This window comes from Rhamphochromis longiceps, linkage group LG7, assembly GCF_057381845.1.
Source record: "Rhamphochromis longiceps isolate RC_006_pf linkage group LG7, R_longiceps_female_GT1.1, whole genome shotgun sequence".
Lineage (NCBI taxonomy): Eukaryota > Metazoa > Chordata > Actinopteri > Cichliformes > Cichlidae > Rhamphochromis > Rhamphochromis longiceps.
This window is the reverse complement of record NC_140563.1, coordinates 59,791,308-59,810,088: the sequence shown is the minus strand read 5'-3', so window position 1 is coordinate 59,810,088 and position 18,781 is coordinate 59,791,308. Positions and strand designations below refer to the sequence as shown.

At 38.8% G+C, this 18,781-nt stretch overlaps 2 protein-coding genes across 2 annotated transcripts; both read right to left on the bottom strand.

Annotated features, from left to right (window-relative positions):
* Positions 1 to 1,106: 1,106 nt before the first annotated feature.
* On the bottom strand, positions 1,107 to 11,526 carry LOC146666519 (SWI/SNF-related matrix-associated actin-dependent regulator of chromatin subfamily B member 1-like). Its single transcript, XM_085414616.1, has 9 exons — positions 11,141 to 11,526; positions 9,150 to 9,261; positions 8,313 to 8,421; positions 7,958 to 8,095; positions 5,277 to 5,404; positions 5,029 to 5,195; positions 4,121 to 4,311; positions 3,896 to 4,027; positions 1,107 to 2,810 (listed from the first exon to the last, which is right to left on the bottom strand). The coding sequence occupies exons 1-9, from the start codon at positions 11,228 to 11,230 to the stop codon at positions 2,771 to 2,773; spliced, it is 1,107 nt and encodes a 368-aa protein (XP_085270742.1). The 5' UTR covers positions 11,231 to 11,526; the 3' UTR covers positions 1,107 to 2,770.
* A 1,163-nt stretch (positions 11,527 to 12,689) lies between these two features.
* On the bottom strand, positions 12,690 to 17,660 carry derl2 (derlin 2). Its single transcript, XM_085414617.1, has 7 exons — positions 17,508 to 17,660; positions 15,487 to 15,552; positions 14,974 to 15,047; positions 14,654 to 14,747; positions 14,274 to 14,469; positions 14,045 to 14,135; positions 12,690 to 13,241 (listed from the first exon to the last, which is right to left on the bottom strand). Exons 1-7 carry the CDS (start codon positions 17,598 to 17,600, stop codon positions 13,136 to 13,138), a joined length of 720 nt encoding a protein of 239 aa, XP_085270743.1. The 5' UTR covers positions 17,601 to 17,660; the 3' UTR covers positions 12,690 to 13,135.
* Between the last annotated feature and the right edge of the window lie 1,121 nt (positions 17,661 to 18,781).

Genomic DNA, 18,781 nt, shown 5'->3' with positions numbered 1-18,781 from the left:
AGTTTGTATGTTCGCTCATACACATGAAAAAATAGAGGGAGCATTGATGTGGACATGTGACATGATCTGTTATTTATGGAGCGATACAAATGCTTTAATAACGAAGAACATTAAAACAATACTGTTGGCCACATGTCGGCAAAATTAGTGGTGTTAGTACTTAACGCGGTTCAGGTTCTACTTGGTTTTAAAGCCTTTAAAATATACGGCGTTCAATGGTTAACTTTAATCTTACAGAGAATGTGAAGAGTTTTTCGACAATTAAAGTCAGTGTTATATCCACAAACAGAACAAGCTGAAATGCAGACAGGTTGTGAATGCTGCCTGGTTTTCAGTCCCGAATATACACGGTACAACCAGGATTCATAGTACTGTTAATGTTAGCTCGATTACTGCGCTGGCTCGGTTCCGTGGTGTCAAGCCAAACGGACTTTAACGTTTGTTTTAACGAGCTGATGGTTTACTCCTTAAGCTAAAAGAAAGGTGCTTTTTTCATAGAAGTCAAACATGTGATCACCAGCTGGGATCTTATTTACTACTGCTAATAACACAAACAGAAAATACTCCTGTTACAGTTTTGTTATAGTCTATACACCTGAGACTGTCACCTTTCTGTCTGCCCTGCTCTTTTCCCTTCTCTCTCTCTCATTGTTTCATAAAAGCATGAACATGTATTTATAAGTTACACTTGTGTTTGAATCCTGCAGCTTATCATACATTCGATTTCCATGTGTGAGAACTTCAAGTGTTCTGAGACTGAGACTGATAGACTGAGGGACCCACTGCTGCACATCACTGTTCCTGAGAACTTTCACAAAATACACTCTACAGTTTATTACTGTAACTGATTTTAATTCAGATCAGTTCAGCTTAAATTTATTTCTTATATTTCACATATTGTTGATTCTTCTAAATGAGTTAAATACTGCTTTTTGAAGGTTTGAGATCAAACCTCAAACAAATAGCTTGAAATATCTCACTTTGTTTATAAAACAAAAAGATAAACAAATGGTGCAGTATACCATTTTTTTTTAAAATATGTACTACTATATTTCAGTTCATGAAATGGTTAAAAATGTGACTTGAAGACAAACAGGTTAAAGCAGTAGGTTCCCAACAGGCATTTTTTTTTTATTTTTCATAGGAAAAGCAAAAGCAAAAGCAAAAAATTACTATAAAGCGACAGTAACTAAACAAATAAAAGAAAGAAGCAACAGTACATGTTAACATAATTCTTCAGAGTATATTCAAGTTGAAAATCATCACTTTATGATAGAAAATAAATATTTTCAACTTGTTTTCACTCCTCCATGCTAGCTGAAAAAGGAGGCTGGAGTGAAGTAACAGTGGAACAATCAGTCCCTCATGCACAGGGAACAGTATGAACCATCTAGGTTTCAGCATGCAGATGTCTACTAGTGCACAAAACTACAATCAGAACACCGTCTACATGCTAAAATCAATTCAACTCTCATTCACTGAAAGGACTTTACAGATCTGAGGCAGGGATCTGAGGCAGCGTTACCCTTTAAGTACTTCAATTTTTTTACTTTTCAAAAATAAATTGTTGTTGACCTTCACCAACCTGTCAGCTCTTTGGGTCCTTCTACTATCCAGACTTCACACTTACAGGTTTTCCATGTTCCACTTCTGAATACACTTGTGGGACCATAAAAAGCCTGTGAGTACAGAATGTTAATGCAGAAATCCAGCAGATCCTTTCAAACGTCCCCAAAAGCCCTAAAAAGTCATGGCTGCTTACTGCTCTCTATTTAAATGTTTGGCAATTCCTCTGACGCACAGATACATACAAAGGTGCATTATGACAAAGAATTGGGTCTGAACATCCATAAGTAAAAAAATAAAATGAAAACAAACAAACGACAACAAAAAGACAACCCAAACATGGCTTGGTTGTCTTATAGCAATATAGATATTGAAAATTAAGGTGAATGGTAGAATGCTTTCAAATTAAAGGAGGAAACACCTCAAGCGGTCAACCCAAAGACAGACATTCAGATTTTTTAGCCAGGTTGAAACAGGCGAAATCTCACTTGACTCGTATTAATATGATTATTAATAAACGGTTTCTTTGGAAAAGTCTGAAACCATAAAAACCATCATCTCTTGGCTATTTTTCTGTTGGGATCTATATTGTTATCTATCTAAACAGATAACATTCTTCTGCTGAAGGACTAATGGACTGACTGATCTTTCCATCTCCATAGTACATCAAGTCTCAGAAATCCAAATGTAGGCCATGTGACAGAAATGCTGACATGCCTTATTAAAAAGGGAAAAACACAGTGTAATACTAATATCTAAGTAAGACAACTGCTGCTGTAGATGATATTAGTTCCCTGTTAGAAACATGAAGATGTTCCACTTGTCCAAGTACATAAAGCTGTTCAGATCAGGTTGTCATTTCAGTAACCATTCACATAAATAAACTCAATACCATGTGCATTGACCTAATGTGAGCATCACTGTGTGTGTGTGTGTGTCTCAGACATCTGAATCAGTTCCTCTAGAGTAAACATTTGATACTTAGCAGTATGCTGCTGCCATGAGCAGAGTGAAACATATTGGTGGTGGAGTCCATGTGTGCTGAGGAATGCGGTGTCCTTAATCACAGGCTGCCGCAGAACTGACCATACATACGTCTGTGTTCACGCTCGTCCAGATGCTACGTTGATGCTTTAAGGATGACTTATGTCCTTAGTTGTTTTAACGAGTAACAGGAGCCTCCTGACCAGCTTCACATTGCCTTCTACCAAGAGGGGGCGGTGTTGGCCAGTCGTCTCATACGCCTACAAAAACAGTTTATTTGAAGAAGAATTCTTTAAAAACTGTAGGAATGATCAGAGATTTTACAAGCCTGATAACCCAGTACAAAGTATGATTTGGTCAAACTAAAAAAAGACATGCATACGTTCTAGTGCCACAATACATACACACTGATCTTAATTATTGAGATGACACCATTAAACAATCAGTAAATTATTGTAAAGAAGGTTCAATGCCTGGCTCTTCCAGTCTGCAAGATACTGCAAGAGTGTGAATGTTAGATAGAAAGCACGTCAGTGTATGCTTGTATGCATGAATGACTGATGCATGTTGCATTAAGTGCTCAGAGTAGAAAAGCAGCATATAGGAACTTATAAGGAGTTCCTTTTATATACTGGCCCAAACTATGTAAATATTAATAGTTAAAACCACTCCCATTGCAAGGAAATTAAAATTCACAATGACTATATCATCCATATCATGTCTTAGATGATGCAAGAATTATGGCTTCTGAAAAAAGAGGTTTCAAAACACTACTGTGTAAATGACTCTACACTACTGATTATAGATTATTTCATGAGAAAAAACCCCCATTTAAATTAATATGTAAGGATGGACAGACAAGTCAAAAACAATGCATCCAGCCAAGGCTGCCCAAGGTGTGGAATACTGAAAATGGTGGCTAGAGCCTTCCATTACTTCAATGATGGAATAAGAGGAATAATGAAGCTTTTATGAAGAGCGTGAGACGGGTGAGATGCACTGTTGTTAAAGATCAGAGATTTTTAGAACGTCTCTGCAGGGAAACATTGTTAGGCTGATTTTGATATTGCACTATTAACACTCAGAGTTGAACCCGTTCTGCTCAGCTGCTCTGAAAATAAAGCCTCGATATTACATTTCATCATGAGTTCATCAACCATGTTCTGAAGCGTAGACTAATTAACATGTACAACATGTACACTTTGAATTTGTGACTCTGCCCATTTATGGGATCCTTTTTTTTTTTTTTTATTACTAACCTATTTAGTGGCACCATATGACTGTCAGTCTGATAAAAGTCAATGGAGCAGATAATAACTATATTAAATGCATCTGACTGTGTCACCTTGTGTTTCTGTCTTGGTCTCTGATCTTCTTCTCCATTTCCGCATCTGTCAGGGTCTCCAACAGGGGGCACCACTGGTCTGCATCACCTGTGTTGCGAATGGCAATCTCTACTGTGGGTAGTGGGTTCTCACTGGACACATTCCAAGTATGAGAGTAACAAATGAGTGCACCATAACACACCAAGATTCACAGTCATTCTCAAAGGCTTATTACAGTGACTTACCTGAAAGCATAGGTCCTCTGGTGCCAGCTGAGCTGACCACGGATGCTGTAGGCAATAGTGGTGACAAACTCCCCGCCGAGACCCAGCTCAGAGCACAGCTTCAATGCAAATGACTCTGGAGAGTTCTCCCTCTCTGACATGTCCCACTCAAACTGGTCCACCAGAGAGATGTTCCCTACATGGATGTTCAGCTGTGGGACATATGAAATTTTCATATACCAACCTATTATAGACGTATTTCTGTTCAACACTGCCAAGATTTGTTTACATTATACATGCTTCCCTTAGGCAGGCATTTTCATTGCTATGCAGATGATACACAGGTCTATCTATCCATGAAGCCAGATGAGACAACAAATAGCTTAACTGCAGGAATAGACAAAGACCTGGATGACCTCTAATTTCCTGCTTCTAAATTCAGATAAAACTGAGATAATTGTACTCAGCCTTAATCTTAATCTTAGAAATATGTTATCTAAATAGATGCTTGTGCACGATGGCATTATCTTGACCTCCAGTAACACTGTAAGGAATCTTGGAGTCATTTTGATCAGGATATGTCCTTCAATATGCTTTTTAGTTACTATTAATCCTTTCAGTACAATTTTTGTCCTGTCATGACCCCCCACTGGTCTTTACAGAGCCCACTGTTGTGCTTGGCCAAAGGGGGGTCATTTGATTGCTTTGGGGATTATTATTATGGGGTCTTTGCCTTACAATATAAAGTACCTTGATGTAACTGCTATGATTTGGTGCTGTATAAATAAAATTGAATTAAATCAAATCAGGTTAAGATATACATCATTGATCATGGCTGATGAGCTTGTCTAAAATAATTAAAAATTTTCTTGCTAGACATGTCATTTCTTGACTTCCTGTTAAAATTGTTACTTCGGTGCAGCACCTACCTTGATGATGACTCTCTGGTCCGCCTGGTCTTCTAAGAGACTGTCAGTGGGGTAAGACTCAATCTGCTGACGAATAGCTGATGCGATGGCTGGGACAAAAGCCAGAGGATTCAAGTCGAGGTCATCACACAAAATCTCAGCAAACATCTCTGGGGTCATAAGTTTTTCTAAGGAAAAAGCAGGTAATTAAACACAAAATAGCACCAGATGTTGCAGATATTTTCAAAGTAGTAGACGTGTATAAGTACCATTCATATTCCATGTGAAGGTATCCCGCAGTTTCTGCCCATCTATCTCCATGTCTAGACGAACAGGGACCAGTGCCTCTATCTGGGCTGCATTCTCATGGATTACTGCAGGGTCGTGGTCATCAAAACTAAGTGAGATGCATACAATCTGATGTTGCATTATTCTTGTTTTACTCAAAATGGTCAACACTAATCCAAATTAAAATTCCACACAGAGCTCACATATCACTTTCTCAAGGTCATAGATACAATTCAGACCTTTCTCCGCTGTGCCCTAAATGTAAAATAGAGATGGGCAACCTCACGCATTGTCTATGGTCCTGCAGGAAAATACAACAATTTTGGTTCGTTATAAAATGTGAACTGGATAAGATCTTCTCTACTGACACTGAATGCAATTCATTGTGCATGCTACTTGGAGCAGCGAATGACAAAAATCAGAGGGAAGTTTGGAAAGCAGCTTTACAGGCTGCTAACGTTCTATGCAAGGAAATGTGTCCTTTTGAACTGGATCATGGGCACGGGCCCATCTAAGACTCAATGGCAGCAAAAGGTACTGGAATATGTGTTGTAAGACTTCCTAACATGCAAGTTACATAGTAGGGACCATAGGTTTCATAAAATATGGGACCTATTTATGCTGTATGCCAGTTTGGATATTGCTGCCATTTTCTCACGGGCCCTGGTATAATATAAGCATGCCAATGCTACTTTACATATGACTATTGCTAACTCTATCTCATAATCAAAGTATATGGATTTTCTATTTATTTACTTGTATTCTCATTCTGTTATGTTGGTTTTGTTTGTTTCATAAGTTTCAGGTATGTAGTAACATGACTTTGTAACATTCACATTCTGATGAGGACACTGGGAGCAAGGATACTTGCCAAATGATACTTTGGCATCCATGCTAGAGCAGCCAAGAATTGAATCAACAACCTTCCAACTGGCAGATGACCTGCTCAACTGCCTGAGCCACAGCCACCCTAGTGTCACCAATGCTATCTACCAAGAGCTGAGCAAATTACTGAATAAAAGTGAAATTACTGAAGGGAAAACTACTAGACTATGTACAAAAAAAGACTATCCAAATGAGCAAGTGAGTAAAGACAATCAATGTTGTTGATATAAAAAGTAAACAACTGATGGAGACTGTGTGGGATCTTGAAAACTGAGGTAGCTGTTCTCTAAATAAATGTGAGCAGGATTCATCAAGAGTGGCTTTACTACAAGCAAATCCAGAAAGACCTGAAACAGATATGTAACAGCTGGCCAATAGAATAAGTAGAACAACACAAAACATTTACTGTCAGATGGTGATTGATCCAAATATTAATTTTTAATATTATATTCATTTCTGTCACTTAAATTGGCAGGAATATTTTGTGTTGGCCCCAGGGTAGCTGCCAAACAGCCCTGACTGCTCAAGGCATCAGCTCCACTAGACCCTTGAAGGTGTGCTCTGGTATTTGGCACCAAGATGTTAGCAAGAGATTTATTGAGTTTGTAAGCTGTGTGGGGCCTGCGTGGATCAGACTTGTTTGTCCAGCACATCCCACATATGCTGATTGCTGTCCATCTTGACATTACTCGGCTGAAAGAGGCCACAGCCATCAGCAAATACCATTTCCGTGACAGGATCTACATGGTCTGCAACAATGCTTAGGTAGGTGGTACATGTGAAAGTAACATCCACATGGATGGCAGGACTCAAGATTTCCAAGCAGATCATTGTCCAAAGCATCATATTGCCTCCATGGGCTCACCTTCTTCCCGTAGTGAATCCTGGTGCTAGGTGTTTCCCAGGTAAGATGCACACTCATCTAGTGTAATGTAAAAAAACATGTAGTTAATCAGACCAGGCCACCTTCTTCCATTGCTCTGTGATCAAGTTCTGATGCTCACACACCCATTATTGGTGCTCTTGGTAGTTGACATGGGCATCCTGGCTGATCTGAATGCTATGCAGCCCCATATACAACAAAGTGTGGGACACTGTGTACCTTTCTATCAAAACCAGCATTAAATTTTTTCAGATATTTGATTTACTGTTGTTAATCAAACTGTCTGTTGGACTGAACCACATGGCCCAGCTTTCTCTCTCCATATGCATCAAGGAGCTTTAATGACTCTGTCACTGGTTCATCACTGGTCCTTCCTTAGACACAGACCACTGCAGACTGGGAACACCCCACAAGAGCTGCAGTTATGTAGATGCTCTCACCTAGTCTTCTAGCCATCATAATTTGGCTAGCCAAGCCACCAAACTTGTTGAAAGACACTTGCCCATTTTAAGGACAAATCGTTCACTCGCTCCCACCCACTATCAGGTGCCACGGCGAAGAGTGTTATTCACTTCACATGTCAGTGATCACATTGATATGCCTGATTTCTGTATGTACTACAAACTATGCTGAGAAGTTCAGAAACAATGTAGTAAATTCTACTAGATAAGCTATGAAATATGATCATTTTAATGGTCATTGGTGAGTTGTAGTTGCTGACAAATGAATAAAGAATGATGCGTTCATTTTTTTAAGGCCCAGGATTGTGCTGTTGAATTATATTACATGATGGTGTGTCATTGCGAACCTTAACTCTGACATGAACAAGCAGAATACATACAGTAGTAATAAGTCCACAAAACACATGAGAATGGGAACAAACAGCTTCCATACCAAAGAGGGAAGGTCCTCTTCTTGTCACGGCCCATTCGGTTCCGGTTGATGGTGGTGGAGCAAGGCACAGCATCCAGATGGTGAGAGCTGTTGGGCAGTGTGGGAACCCACTGACTACTTCTCTTTGCCTTTTGCTCCCTTTACAAGAAGAATAAACAAACATCTTCTGTCTCAACAATGATCAGCAATAAGGGATTTCATCACTTAGAATTACAGACTTATCAAAGCTCTCTTGAAGCTTTGCTAAAATGTAAAAAAACAAAACAAAAAACTCCATTCATCTATGCAACCAACAAAACTGAGTCATGAGTTGATGTCATCGTATAACTGGGGTCTGCATTCATCAGCAGATTACCTGAGGTAAGCAGGGGGCTCTGTGTTGATAGACACTGCTTTGTATTTCTCATCATTTCCATCAAAGATCTCTTCACACTCTGAAGCCTTCAGCAGAGTAACACTGGTGGCTGTAAATGAACAATCGTCCAGAGAACAAAGACACATGTTTTACAGTAGCTTTAGCTTTTTTGGGGGGGCAATATTTGTTTGTGGCAAGAAGTTCAGCTCAACACCAAAATTAAAGACATTTCCTATAAATTTTACTTTAAAAAGGAAAAAGTTTTTACTATTGCACTTTAATTAAAAAATATTAAAGTACACAAGCAATATTGTATACTTTTTGTTCTTACTGTTTTTTAATTTTTTGTAAGTACACAATATTAAAAGGATTTATTTTATTTCAGTTACAGGAAATGTTTTTAGATTTTTTAAGTTTACTTTTAGTCATCTGTAACAACACTGACAGTCACATCAATCTGTAAAGGTAAAGTCTCAAGATACATGATGTAACTGATAGTCCAGTAATAAACTCAGGCATAATATTGTTTAAATACTTGAAATGTTTGCAGTTTTTGCCATCTACGGACTTAACTCGTTTTTTGAAGGTAAATGTACTTTTTTATTTCTGCACAGCTGAGTGTATTGCTTACATTTCTCCATATCATTTTGAGTAATTGATTGAAAGTAGGACTTTAGTATTTTTTTGTTGTGGTAGTGTCCGGGGTTTTCTCAAACTGCCTTCATGTCTGCAGAAGATTTTGTGGATAGGAAATTCTATACAACCCTGGGAGTAGTCCAAATCATGTTAGTATCCACAGTAACCCCTTACCCTGCACACATACAAAAAGCCACTCACCATGTGACGATGCTACAATTTTCTTTCTCTCCTCCACAGAGGCCAGCCTCCTCCATAAAGATGGATATCTTTTATAAAGGGAGCCTCTGAACATCCGCAGATAGTTTCCAACCTTGAACAGCAAAGTGCATGTGTTTTTCCAATCCACAGTGAAACAAATGTTAAAAACAAAGAACCAAAGAAACAGATAACAGCACCTGTCATAACTGCAGTTCTATCAAAAGGACCATTTCATTTTTTGTTTATAGTGATTTAGCTGTAATTGTTCTTCCGTGTTCTTAAATGCAGATCCAACTACTGCTTTCTGCTGGCTAGATGATGCTAGCATGCTAACGAGCGCCACTGATGCCTCAATAAACAAAGAAGCATGTGTACACTCAGTCAAACAAGCTGCTACCAAAGCTCTAATTGTGCCGTTCAAAACCAGTAAAAACTAACCTCAGCTTCTGCCGTTTTGCTGTAACTTCGTATTCCCTACGTAACTTGGGTTACTGCAGTTAGTTGAAATGGGTTATGTTAAAATAAAGTAAGACTGGAAAAAAATATCTTTCTGCTTTGTGTAACATGCTTAAGTGACGCAGCTTGAGCAGTCTGTCATTAGTATTAAGACCGTTTTGATGTCACTTTTGCACTGTTCAAAAGGTAGTCAAAAGATATCAATCAATCAGTGTGACGCTATGAAGACACTGTGGACCCAAATCTCTCAGGAATGTTTCCAGTTCCTTGTTAAATATGTGAAACAGAACTAAATCAGTTGGGGATAGACTTTAGCCCAAACAAACTGGATAATCTGAAGAAAATGGATGTTGTCTTAACTATTAGCACACTAAAGATGCAAATCATTCATTAAGAAAAACAAATGTTTCCAAACCACCTTGCAAATGTTAATAAACATTAGGACTGCTTTTCATTGTCATGCCAACTAATTTGAAAGCTATCAAACATTTCAATCACTGTTTGTAGAAACAAAAGGAGCTGCACCAGTTGTAAGCATAGCACAGTCCTGGCTTTGAAATACCATCCAAAACTGTCTTATCTTGATCTGTCTTATTTCCAAACTAGTCTTCTGCTTTAAAAACGAAAAACAAAACACACACACACACACACACACACACACACACACACACACACACACACTTTTTCCCCCAACCAGGTGTGAAAATAAACCCCGTTTCTCTTCTTGTAAGCAATAATGTGGACATAATGAGAGGATCAGACCCTTTAACCCGCACATGCATACAGTAATTTACCAAGAAGAAACTCCTAACAAGACAACACCAGGGCTAGAAGCTATAGCAGCTCATGACATTCCCTCCAAACAGCTGAGGTAGGATGTGACATTCGAAGGTGCCACAGCTCAGTATTGATGCCATGTTTTGAGCTACCGGTAACTGTCAATCAAATTTTAACCATTCTTTAAAAGATCAGCAGTGAGTCACAAAACATCCTAAGATCGGTGCCTCCAAAATGCTGCTGTGGTGAAAAATTTAACTGAACTCTGCAAAGAAGGTGATTACAAAAAATACCTTTAAGGTCTTCCAAACAGTGCTAGCCCGCACAGTGCAGTGGACAACTATACGTTTTTATTCACCTTTTTTTTTTTTTTAACCAAGTGGGTTGTGTTTGTCGACTCAAGCAGCGCAAAAGTGACATCAAAACGGTCAGAATAATAATGGCAGACGGCTCAAGCTTAGTTGAAATGGGTTATGTTAAAATAAAGTAACTGCAGTAACCCAGTGGGGAATACCAAGTTACAGCAAAACGGCAGAAGCTGAGGTTAGTTTTTACTGGTTTTGAACGGCACAATTAGAGCTTTGGTAGCAGCTTGTTTGACTGACTACACCCCGCTCTTCGTTTCACATGCTTCTTTGTTTATTGAGGCATCAGTGGCGCTCGTTAGCATGCTAGCATCATCTAGCCAGCAGAAAGGATAACTGCAGCAAGCATAAGAGATTTAGGCCCCGAAAGTTTGTGTACAGACCGTCACATACCTCCGACCCCACCATGTAAAAGTCTCCATCTTGTTCGAGCTGAAATTTTACCGGCTTCTGGCCAAACGTTTTACTGAGAGCTAATTGCATCTTTACGCAGTCACTGCTAATTATTTGAGCAGCCTTTCTTCAGGTGCGTTCGCAGCCTGAGTTGAAAATGGGAAATCCGATATCGTCCCTTCAAATAGGTTTTGCTTACTCCAATTAGGAGCATGTCTGCTTACCAAGTATAAAACGACATGAAGATTATCCACAAAAAATTGAAAACTACAGCAATTTCTGTACCAGTCCCTATTTAGATGGATTAAATGAGGACATTCAAATTTGGAAGAATTTTTCCCGAAAAGTCTAAACGCTTCATGGGATGCTACTCTCTTTCTGTCCTCGCTCAAAGTGGATGAACAATTTCCAGTGCTCATTACCGCCCCTACTGTTCTACATTAAAATGAGATTTAACTCCTCCAGCTGCAGAGGTTATCTGCGATATCCATATTATTGTAGAGTTCTCACAATTCCTTATGAATCTAATGCAGCGGTCCCCAACCTTTTTTGCGCCACGGACCGGTTTATGTCCGATAATATTTTCACGGACCGGCCTTTAAGGTGCCGCGGATAAATACAACAAAATAAAACCAGTACCGGTACCAAAAAAAGATTTATTCATAACACACGGGAAAAGACCCAGGGAAACCGAGTTAATGATAAAAAAAAATGCTAAAACCTATAAAACCTTGAAAACCATAAATTTCACACCCAAGCCTCAACTCTCACGGTCCGGTACCAAACAACTCATGGACCGGTACCACCTTGGGGGCTGGGGACTGCTGATCTAATGCAAACGGCACATAGGTCTTCTAGATATTGGATCAAAATACACACACAGAGTGCCAAATAACCGAGATTAGCCCAAGTATTCATAAATCCATTTTTTTTAGGCACATGAAGGATTCTTTCTACTCCAGTAAGTCTACTATAAAAATGGATTGTGTATTACAGATATGTTTAAAGCTATCTCAATCAAATTAAATATGACAACAGTGCAGAAGACACCAATATTCCAGAAGTGCGTGCAAGGAACAAAATTTACATACTTGTCTTTCTGGAACACTTAAAAACATATCTACCATTTGAATTTTCAAAAAGTCAAAATTTTGTTTTGCTACCAATAAGGCAAGAAAAATTAAGTGTTCTTGTAAAAAGATATTGCTTAATAATAACTGGCTGCATAAATGCCTGAAGGTGTTTTCAAATGGGTAGCTTTGACATGCCAACAACTTTACACTTACAGCAGATTCAGCAAATCTGACATGACATTGAAATGTCTGCCTTTAGACTCAAGATAGCTTGCTAACCCATTATTCTCACTTTGCGCCACACCTCATGGGCTATGAAATCAAAAACAGTGAAAATCCTGACATCTCCGTCTCTAACAATAAGACAAGTTACAAGAGTCTTTCAACTGACATGTTGCATTTTTACACTCAGAATTAGTAAGAACATCTTTGGTTTCAAGCGAAAACTAAAACACTTCAAAGAGATGAAACCAAACTGTTGTTTGCAACAGACATTTATTCTTTAAAAAAGTGAAATAAAAAAAATGCACTCTTTGTAAATAAATTCATTTCAATAATATTCCACTGCTGTCATTTTCCTCTTTCATATAATTGTATGCCATAATTTATTCATTTATTTTTCCCCGGAGACAAAGACAAACATCACCTGAGGCCCTCAGGTTCACCATCCACAGTTCCATCGGAAGCTTGTATTCTATCAAATAGTCTTAGAGCGACGACCTGGCATCAAGAAGAGTTTGTGAAGATGATTAAAGCCCATATACACAGACAACACACCGTTATCTCCAAACCACTTGTGGCTGTTTGGCATTCCTCATCCACAACTAAACAAACACGTCAAAAACAAAGACCATGTCTTCAACTCTCTGAGAGAAGGTCCCTGAAGGTGACCTGATGATCAGGGATGAAATAGAGGGTGTATTTAACCACCAAGGCGCTGTCCTTCCCCCCATGCAAACCCTCCCGGGCGGTCCTCTGGCAGGGGGTTATAGTTGGCATCTTCTTCTGGAGTGTCAAAGAGCATCTTTCTGTGGGAGAAACACGGCAAAAGGAGAATGAGTCATTTCTACAAACACAGAAGTAGTGCTAGTGATGCAGCTAAGAACGGACTTTTGTTAGATTGTCCAACATAAAAAAAAATATGTCAATCAAACTGAAGATACACAGCAGCTTTATCCAGAACAAAATATGGAAACGGACTGCTGTCTACATATGTAGGCCTCTTGTCTTTTCAGGGTTTGCCTTGATTTCAAGAGCCACATAGGAACCTCCCATGAATTTATTATGAATTTCTACCATAGCCCCTTTTGATGATGTCATTTTTTAAGAATCCACTATTTTTGATAGAAAAAAAAAATGGTCTGCTCTTATCTGCGTTTTGCAACTTGCGCAATTTCAGTTAGTCTTCGAAGACACTGTTTAGTACTTTGTGAATTCCAAGTTTTATTTCTGTTAATGAAGAATATAGCTTGAGCATATGTCAACATAATGTTTAAATGACAAAAGCATTTCGTGAAACAACAATTGGATTTCAGCCAACCAAATTAATTTGTGCTTGAAGTGTGTTTTGTAGCTCGTTATTGATTTTAAGGGCATGACATGCTTTTTCCACTGTTCTCCTACTTCAGCTGGCCTTAGGGAAGAGAGAAAAATCTAAGGAAAGAACAATAACTGGATCTTAGAAAAGTACTTAAATTATAACAGACACCTCTGTGTGTGTAAAGACCAGCTGCACATGGTGACTGCAGCCACATGTCTGTTTAGAGAAATTCCCATCTGCTACTTAAAACTTCTCTCACACCACAAATATTACAATTATTCTGTGACTCACATGATTGATGGGGTCTTGAGCCACCTTCCACCACCTGGTTGATTTGGGAAAACATCCTCCAGGAAGAAGTACACATGACCAACAGCAATACCTCAAGAGAAAAATACAAATCAGTTTTATTCTAACCCATCAAAACCTTGCTGTACACCACTAAACACAGCAGGTACCTGCAAATCTTAGCATACCACCAAAGTACTGAACACTGACAGCAGGGGTCAATTATAAGCACCTAAAAGATCCACGATGATAGAGTTGCCCAGCAGAAGTGAGAATCCCATTAGCACCCAGGGCAAGAAGGGTGCCTGAAAGTTGAGCAGGCCAAAGAAGTTCATGCGAACATTCGGGTTCCGTCGACTCCACACGTATACCAGCATGATGGTGAAGGCCTGGCCCAGAAACACCAGACTCACAAAAGTGCCAAATATCTGAGACTTCATTGAGGACAAATGGCTGAACATTACTGCTGACTGTTTGTGTCTGCCCAACATTAACAGACTAATAATCAATCAACGGCAGCAGAGAGATCGAAAAGTTGCTTACCACATAAGGAGTGTATGTATGTATATATGTCGTATATAAAGTTGTTCTCTGAACGATTTAAGAGGATACAGTCATAAGAAGTCCACCAAAGAGAAACATGAAGACAAAGTCAGCCGTGCGTCCCCTGAAAGAGCCCTCCTCCAGCATTCGACAGTATCTGTACCTGCAAGTACATGGTTAAGGAAAGCTGCGAGAAAAATGTACACGTCATCACCATCATCCCAATTTGTTCTTTAATTTTTTTTATTTATTTTTTACAAGAACTCTATTTGTACATAACTTTTTAACATATCATCTCTAAAACCACACCCGGTGTTCCCCAGTGAACCAGAAAGTAAAGCATGCATAGCGACTTTATATGTAAAGAGCTGTGGAACTGAGAAGGATACAGAAAAATCATATTGAACAGGAAATTGAAACCAACCGGACCAAAAAACAGGAAGTTGGTTATTAGTCGCCATACCTAGAAGTGAAAGAAACAACATTCAGCTGCAGATAACAGTAAAACTACTACATCCATTTGTCCAGTTTAAAATAATGTCAGTGCAGGTTTTGTTTAATTCTCAGCTCAACAAGTTCCCATTCACATAGAAATGTTGAAATCTTGATTTTTATTTAATTATGTAATTATTTTACTGTAGTTTATATTTTGCACCAGCAGTTTTAAATTTTTCGTTAAATGGAACCAGATCTGTTACTTTCCGGTTCCTTATTTTTAGTATTAGTTTAGAGTAGTTTTTATTGAGTCACAGTTCAAAATAATCATTATTTGTCTTATACTGCCCATTGTTGAGGTCCCTCAGTTTTACTGCTTACCCATATATTTTCAATCTTCTGACTGGCTGCTTAAACAGCGGGTTTTCATTTTGGTATGGTCTTAAACTGAGGGTCAGATAACTCACCTGATAATTTCTTAGAATTAAATCTGGGTTGAAGTAGAGCTGAAATGGTGTGATGATCTCTAGTTGCTGAAAGAGAAAGCAAAGAATAAGTTATATGTAACAACAATGACAATGGCACAAAAAGATCCAGTGTATCTTTATTAAAACCAAGCTTAGTCCACTGTGTACACAAACAGAAATAATGCTCTGGTTTAGACAAATCTGACCTGCCATTTTCTGGAAAATCAGCTGCATAAGACAGCTGCTTACACAGTATAAGTCTAAGCTTGATTCATCAAGACAACAGAACTGCAGTCAGACAAGTCGGAGTCCTGCTCCGCTTTCTTTTCTACACTTTAATGTTACCTGGAGCTAAAAGCACCAACATCACAATACTTTAATTTATAAGTATTAGTAATGAACAAGGAATCAAGACATGTTTTACAAGACATGTAAAACTTTGTAAAATACTGACACTGAGCCATTATCTACCCCTGTATTTCCTCTTTCTATTTGAGATCAAAGCAGTGAATGCTGGAGAAACCCTACTGTTTTACTCTGGATTTCTTGTTGCCTTTTAGTTATTTATTTTCTCCTTTGTACCAGAGATATATCTTCACAAACAGTTAAATCCACTTAAGGTCCTTCAGCTCTTCATCGTCACACTATTTTTAAACATTAAAAACAAAGCAAATCTAGAAAACACAGATCAAGATCAGCCCGTGACACTGGTAAATTCATCTTATTTGCTGATAGCTGATATTGCCGACTCTGAAAATACCAATATCCAATAATCAATAAGAAGTGCATTTACTTTCAGAACTGTGACAGTACTGTAAAAAGTACACTCAGAATGCCTTATCAGCCAACTCACATGGGGTTTAGGCAGCTATTTTGCATATTTCTTGTTATTGCATCAGAAACTGAAAATGACACGACTGTGCACATCATAACAGTAACTGGAAAATAAGCCATTTTATGCTAATAAGTACAATAATTCAAAAATACTGACTACTGTTTTAAAAAAAAAAACCATAAGAAGCTCCAAAATACCAAAATTTCACGGTCAGCTTCATGCAGTTCTGTGAAAAACTTTTAGCCCCCCTTAATGAATTCTTTCTTTCCCTCTTTTTTGTACTGTCACACGTTTTTTTTTCAGATCAAGCAAATTTTAACATTACATAAAGAGAACCCAAGCAAATACAAATTTCAGTTTTTTAACTAGTGATTTTATTCATTAAGTGGAAAAAGCTATCCAAACATACCTGACCCTGTGTGGAAAAGTAACTGCCCTCTGACCCTAACTGTTAATGCCACCCCCAGCAACAATAACGGCAAACCAGCCTTTGCGATAACCGGCTATGAGGTTTTTAAGATGTATCTGGGTGAAATCTGGCCCACTCATATTAGCAGAATTAGTGGTTGACGCAGGGTTGGAGTAATTTTGGTAGGCTGGCCTCTCCTGGGAAGGAATGATTTGCACCCAACACCTTATCAACCTACCTACATGGGCTTTAAAATGGCTCCACTGTGACCAACTGAAACATCATCGGCCAGTTCTGTATCACCTTTTCCCACTGCTGCACACACATGCAGAAAAACAAATTCGTCTAATGCAGTGCGACAGTGCCCACATTTTACATCTAAGACAGCTTGAAAGAAAGAGCATATATAACATGTATTCCCTAAAACTGGACTGTAGAATTCTAATAACGTTTATCCATGATGATGAGAGTGACGTGAGCCGCTAGCACCAGGTAGCACTTAACCCTACAGGATAAATAAACAACAGCTGTAGCTTGTGAGGCCACTAAGGAAATTATCGGTCGTACCCGTGGCACCGGGTACAAGTAGCCCGCTCCGCTTATTGCTTCATATCACTTAAGCAAGAGATCCAACTAGGTTCCGTTCAGGCACGTACCCTTCTAACAGGTTCCCAAGCACCGAGCTAGCACCGAAGTAACCACCTTACGATGACCGCGGTAGGCAGTGCGAGTTTATTATTCCCTGTCTAACACTAAGAACACCTGAATGAGTCTTACCACCGCAGCAGTTGTGAGTACACAGGCGGTTGTGTATGCCCTGGTAACAACAGGAATCTGTAGGTATTCCTGTTGCAGCGTCTGGTAAGCCATTTTAGACCGACTGAAAGCTTCCGGCACTTTCTTGACACGTCATCCCACAAAGCCAACGGTGCTGCATTCAAGCACGTTGGACAAATGGCAAATGTTCCAGTTTCTACACTTTTATACAATCTATGGTCTTTCGCCGATGTTTTTACTGAATATACAGATGTGGATCGTAAGACTGATGGTTTTTGTAGTTTCCATATTTCAAGAAGAACTAATGTAGTACAGTTTTTATTTATTTTGTTTTGACATGTTTGACATGATAACGTTCAAAAAAAAGGAAAAAAAAAAGACGAAGACTTGAAAATACACGTAATGTTCTAAGACGAAATAGGATATTACCTGGAGATTGTTATACACTTTAGGTTGCTCTATTCCTTTTATTGAAATATCTTAAAGATGTATGAGGGTATATTACCTTTTAGAACACAAGACCTGTCGAAATTATTTTAGCCAAGAATCAGCATATTATCAGAGGCGTGTGGAGAAGCGTGTTGCCAACATTCATGGGGTATTTCCTCTTTACACTGGCTGTGTCAAGATCCAGCCTTGGAAAAGAAAGCAGGTGGTCTCTTCAAAAGAAAGCTTTCAAATTTTAACCTCGTAAATTTTTTTTTTTTGTGTGTGTGTGTGTGTGTGTGTGTGTGTGTGTGTGTGTGTGTGTGTGTGTGTGTGTGTGTGTGTGTGTGTGTGTGTGTGTGTGTGTAATAGAAATCACTTAAAGTTCTAGAACAAAACACTGAATGACTAGTAAATACACTGCTCAAAAAGAGGAGTTAAAACACATATCTTGATGAATGAAATCTTCCCCAGGTAAGCACGTGTATGGACATTCATGTGATGTAAAAGAAAATGTGATTCATCAGACCAGGCCAGCTTCTTCCATTGCTCTGTGGATTAGTTCTGATGCTCACACATCCGTTATTGGCACTGGTCTGAAGCCATGCTGCCCCATAAGTGACAAACTGTGATGGACTGTGTATTCTGACACTTTTCTATCAGAACCTATATTAACTTTTCAGCAGTTTGAGCTATAGTTAACTAATTTGTTGTATCCGATTATACAGGCCAGCCTGAGCCTCGACTCCCCACATGGATGTCATACTATGCTTGCCATAAAACTACTGTGGGTTCACCACTGTTCCTTCCTTGGAACACTTTTGATAGATAATGAACACTGCAGACCA

Excerpts from the sequence above, each read along its gene's own strand:
- LOC146666519 (XM_085414616.1), bottom strand. The coding sequence starts at position 11,230 with ATGCAATTAGCTCTCAGTAAAACGTTTGGCCAGAAGCCGGTAAAATTT. Across the intron at positions 4,028-4,120 it reads CAGAGGACCTATGCTTTCAG|TGAGAACCCACTACCCACAG; the intron begins GTAAGTCACTGT and ends GAATGTGTCCAG. Across the intron at positions 2,811-3,895 it reads GACCAAGACAGAAACACAAG|GCGTATGAGACGACTGGCCA; the intron begins GTGACACAGTCA and ends CTGTTTTTGTAG.
- derl2 (XM_085414617.1), bottom strand. The coding sequence starts at position 17,600 with ATGGCTTACCAGACGCTGCAACAGGAATACCTACAGATTCCTGTTGTT. Across the intron at positions 14,470-14,653 it reads TTGGTGGACTTCTTATGACT|ATATTTGGCACTTTTGTGAG; the intron begins GTATCCTCTTAA and ends ATGAAGTCTCAG. Across the intron at positions 13,242-14,044 it reads CTCAAGACCCCATCAATCAT|AAAGATGCTCTTTGACACTC; the intron begins GTGAGTCACAGA and ends TTTCTCCCACAG.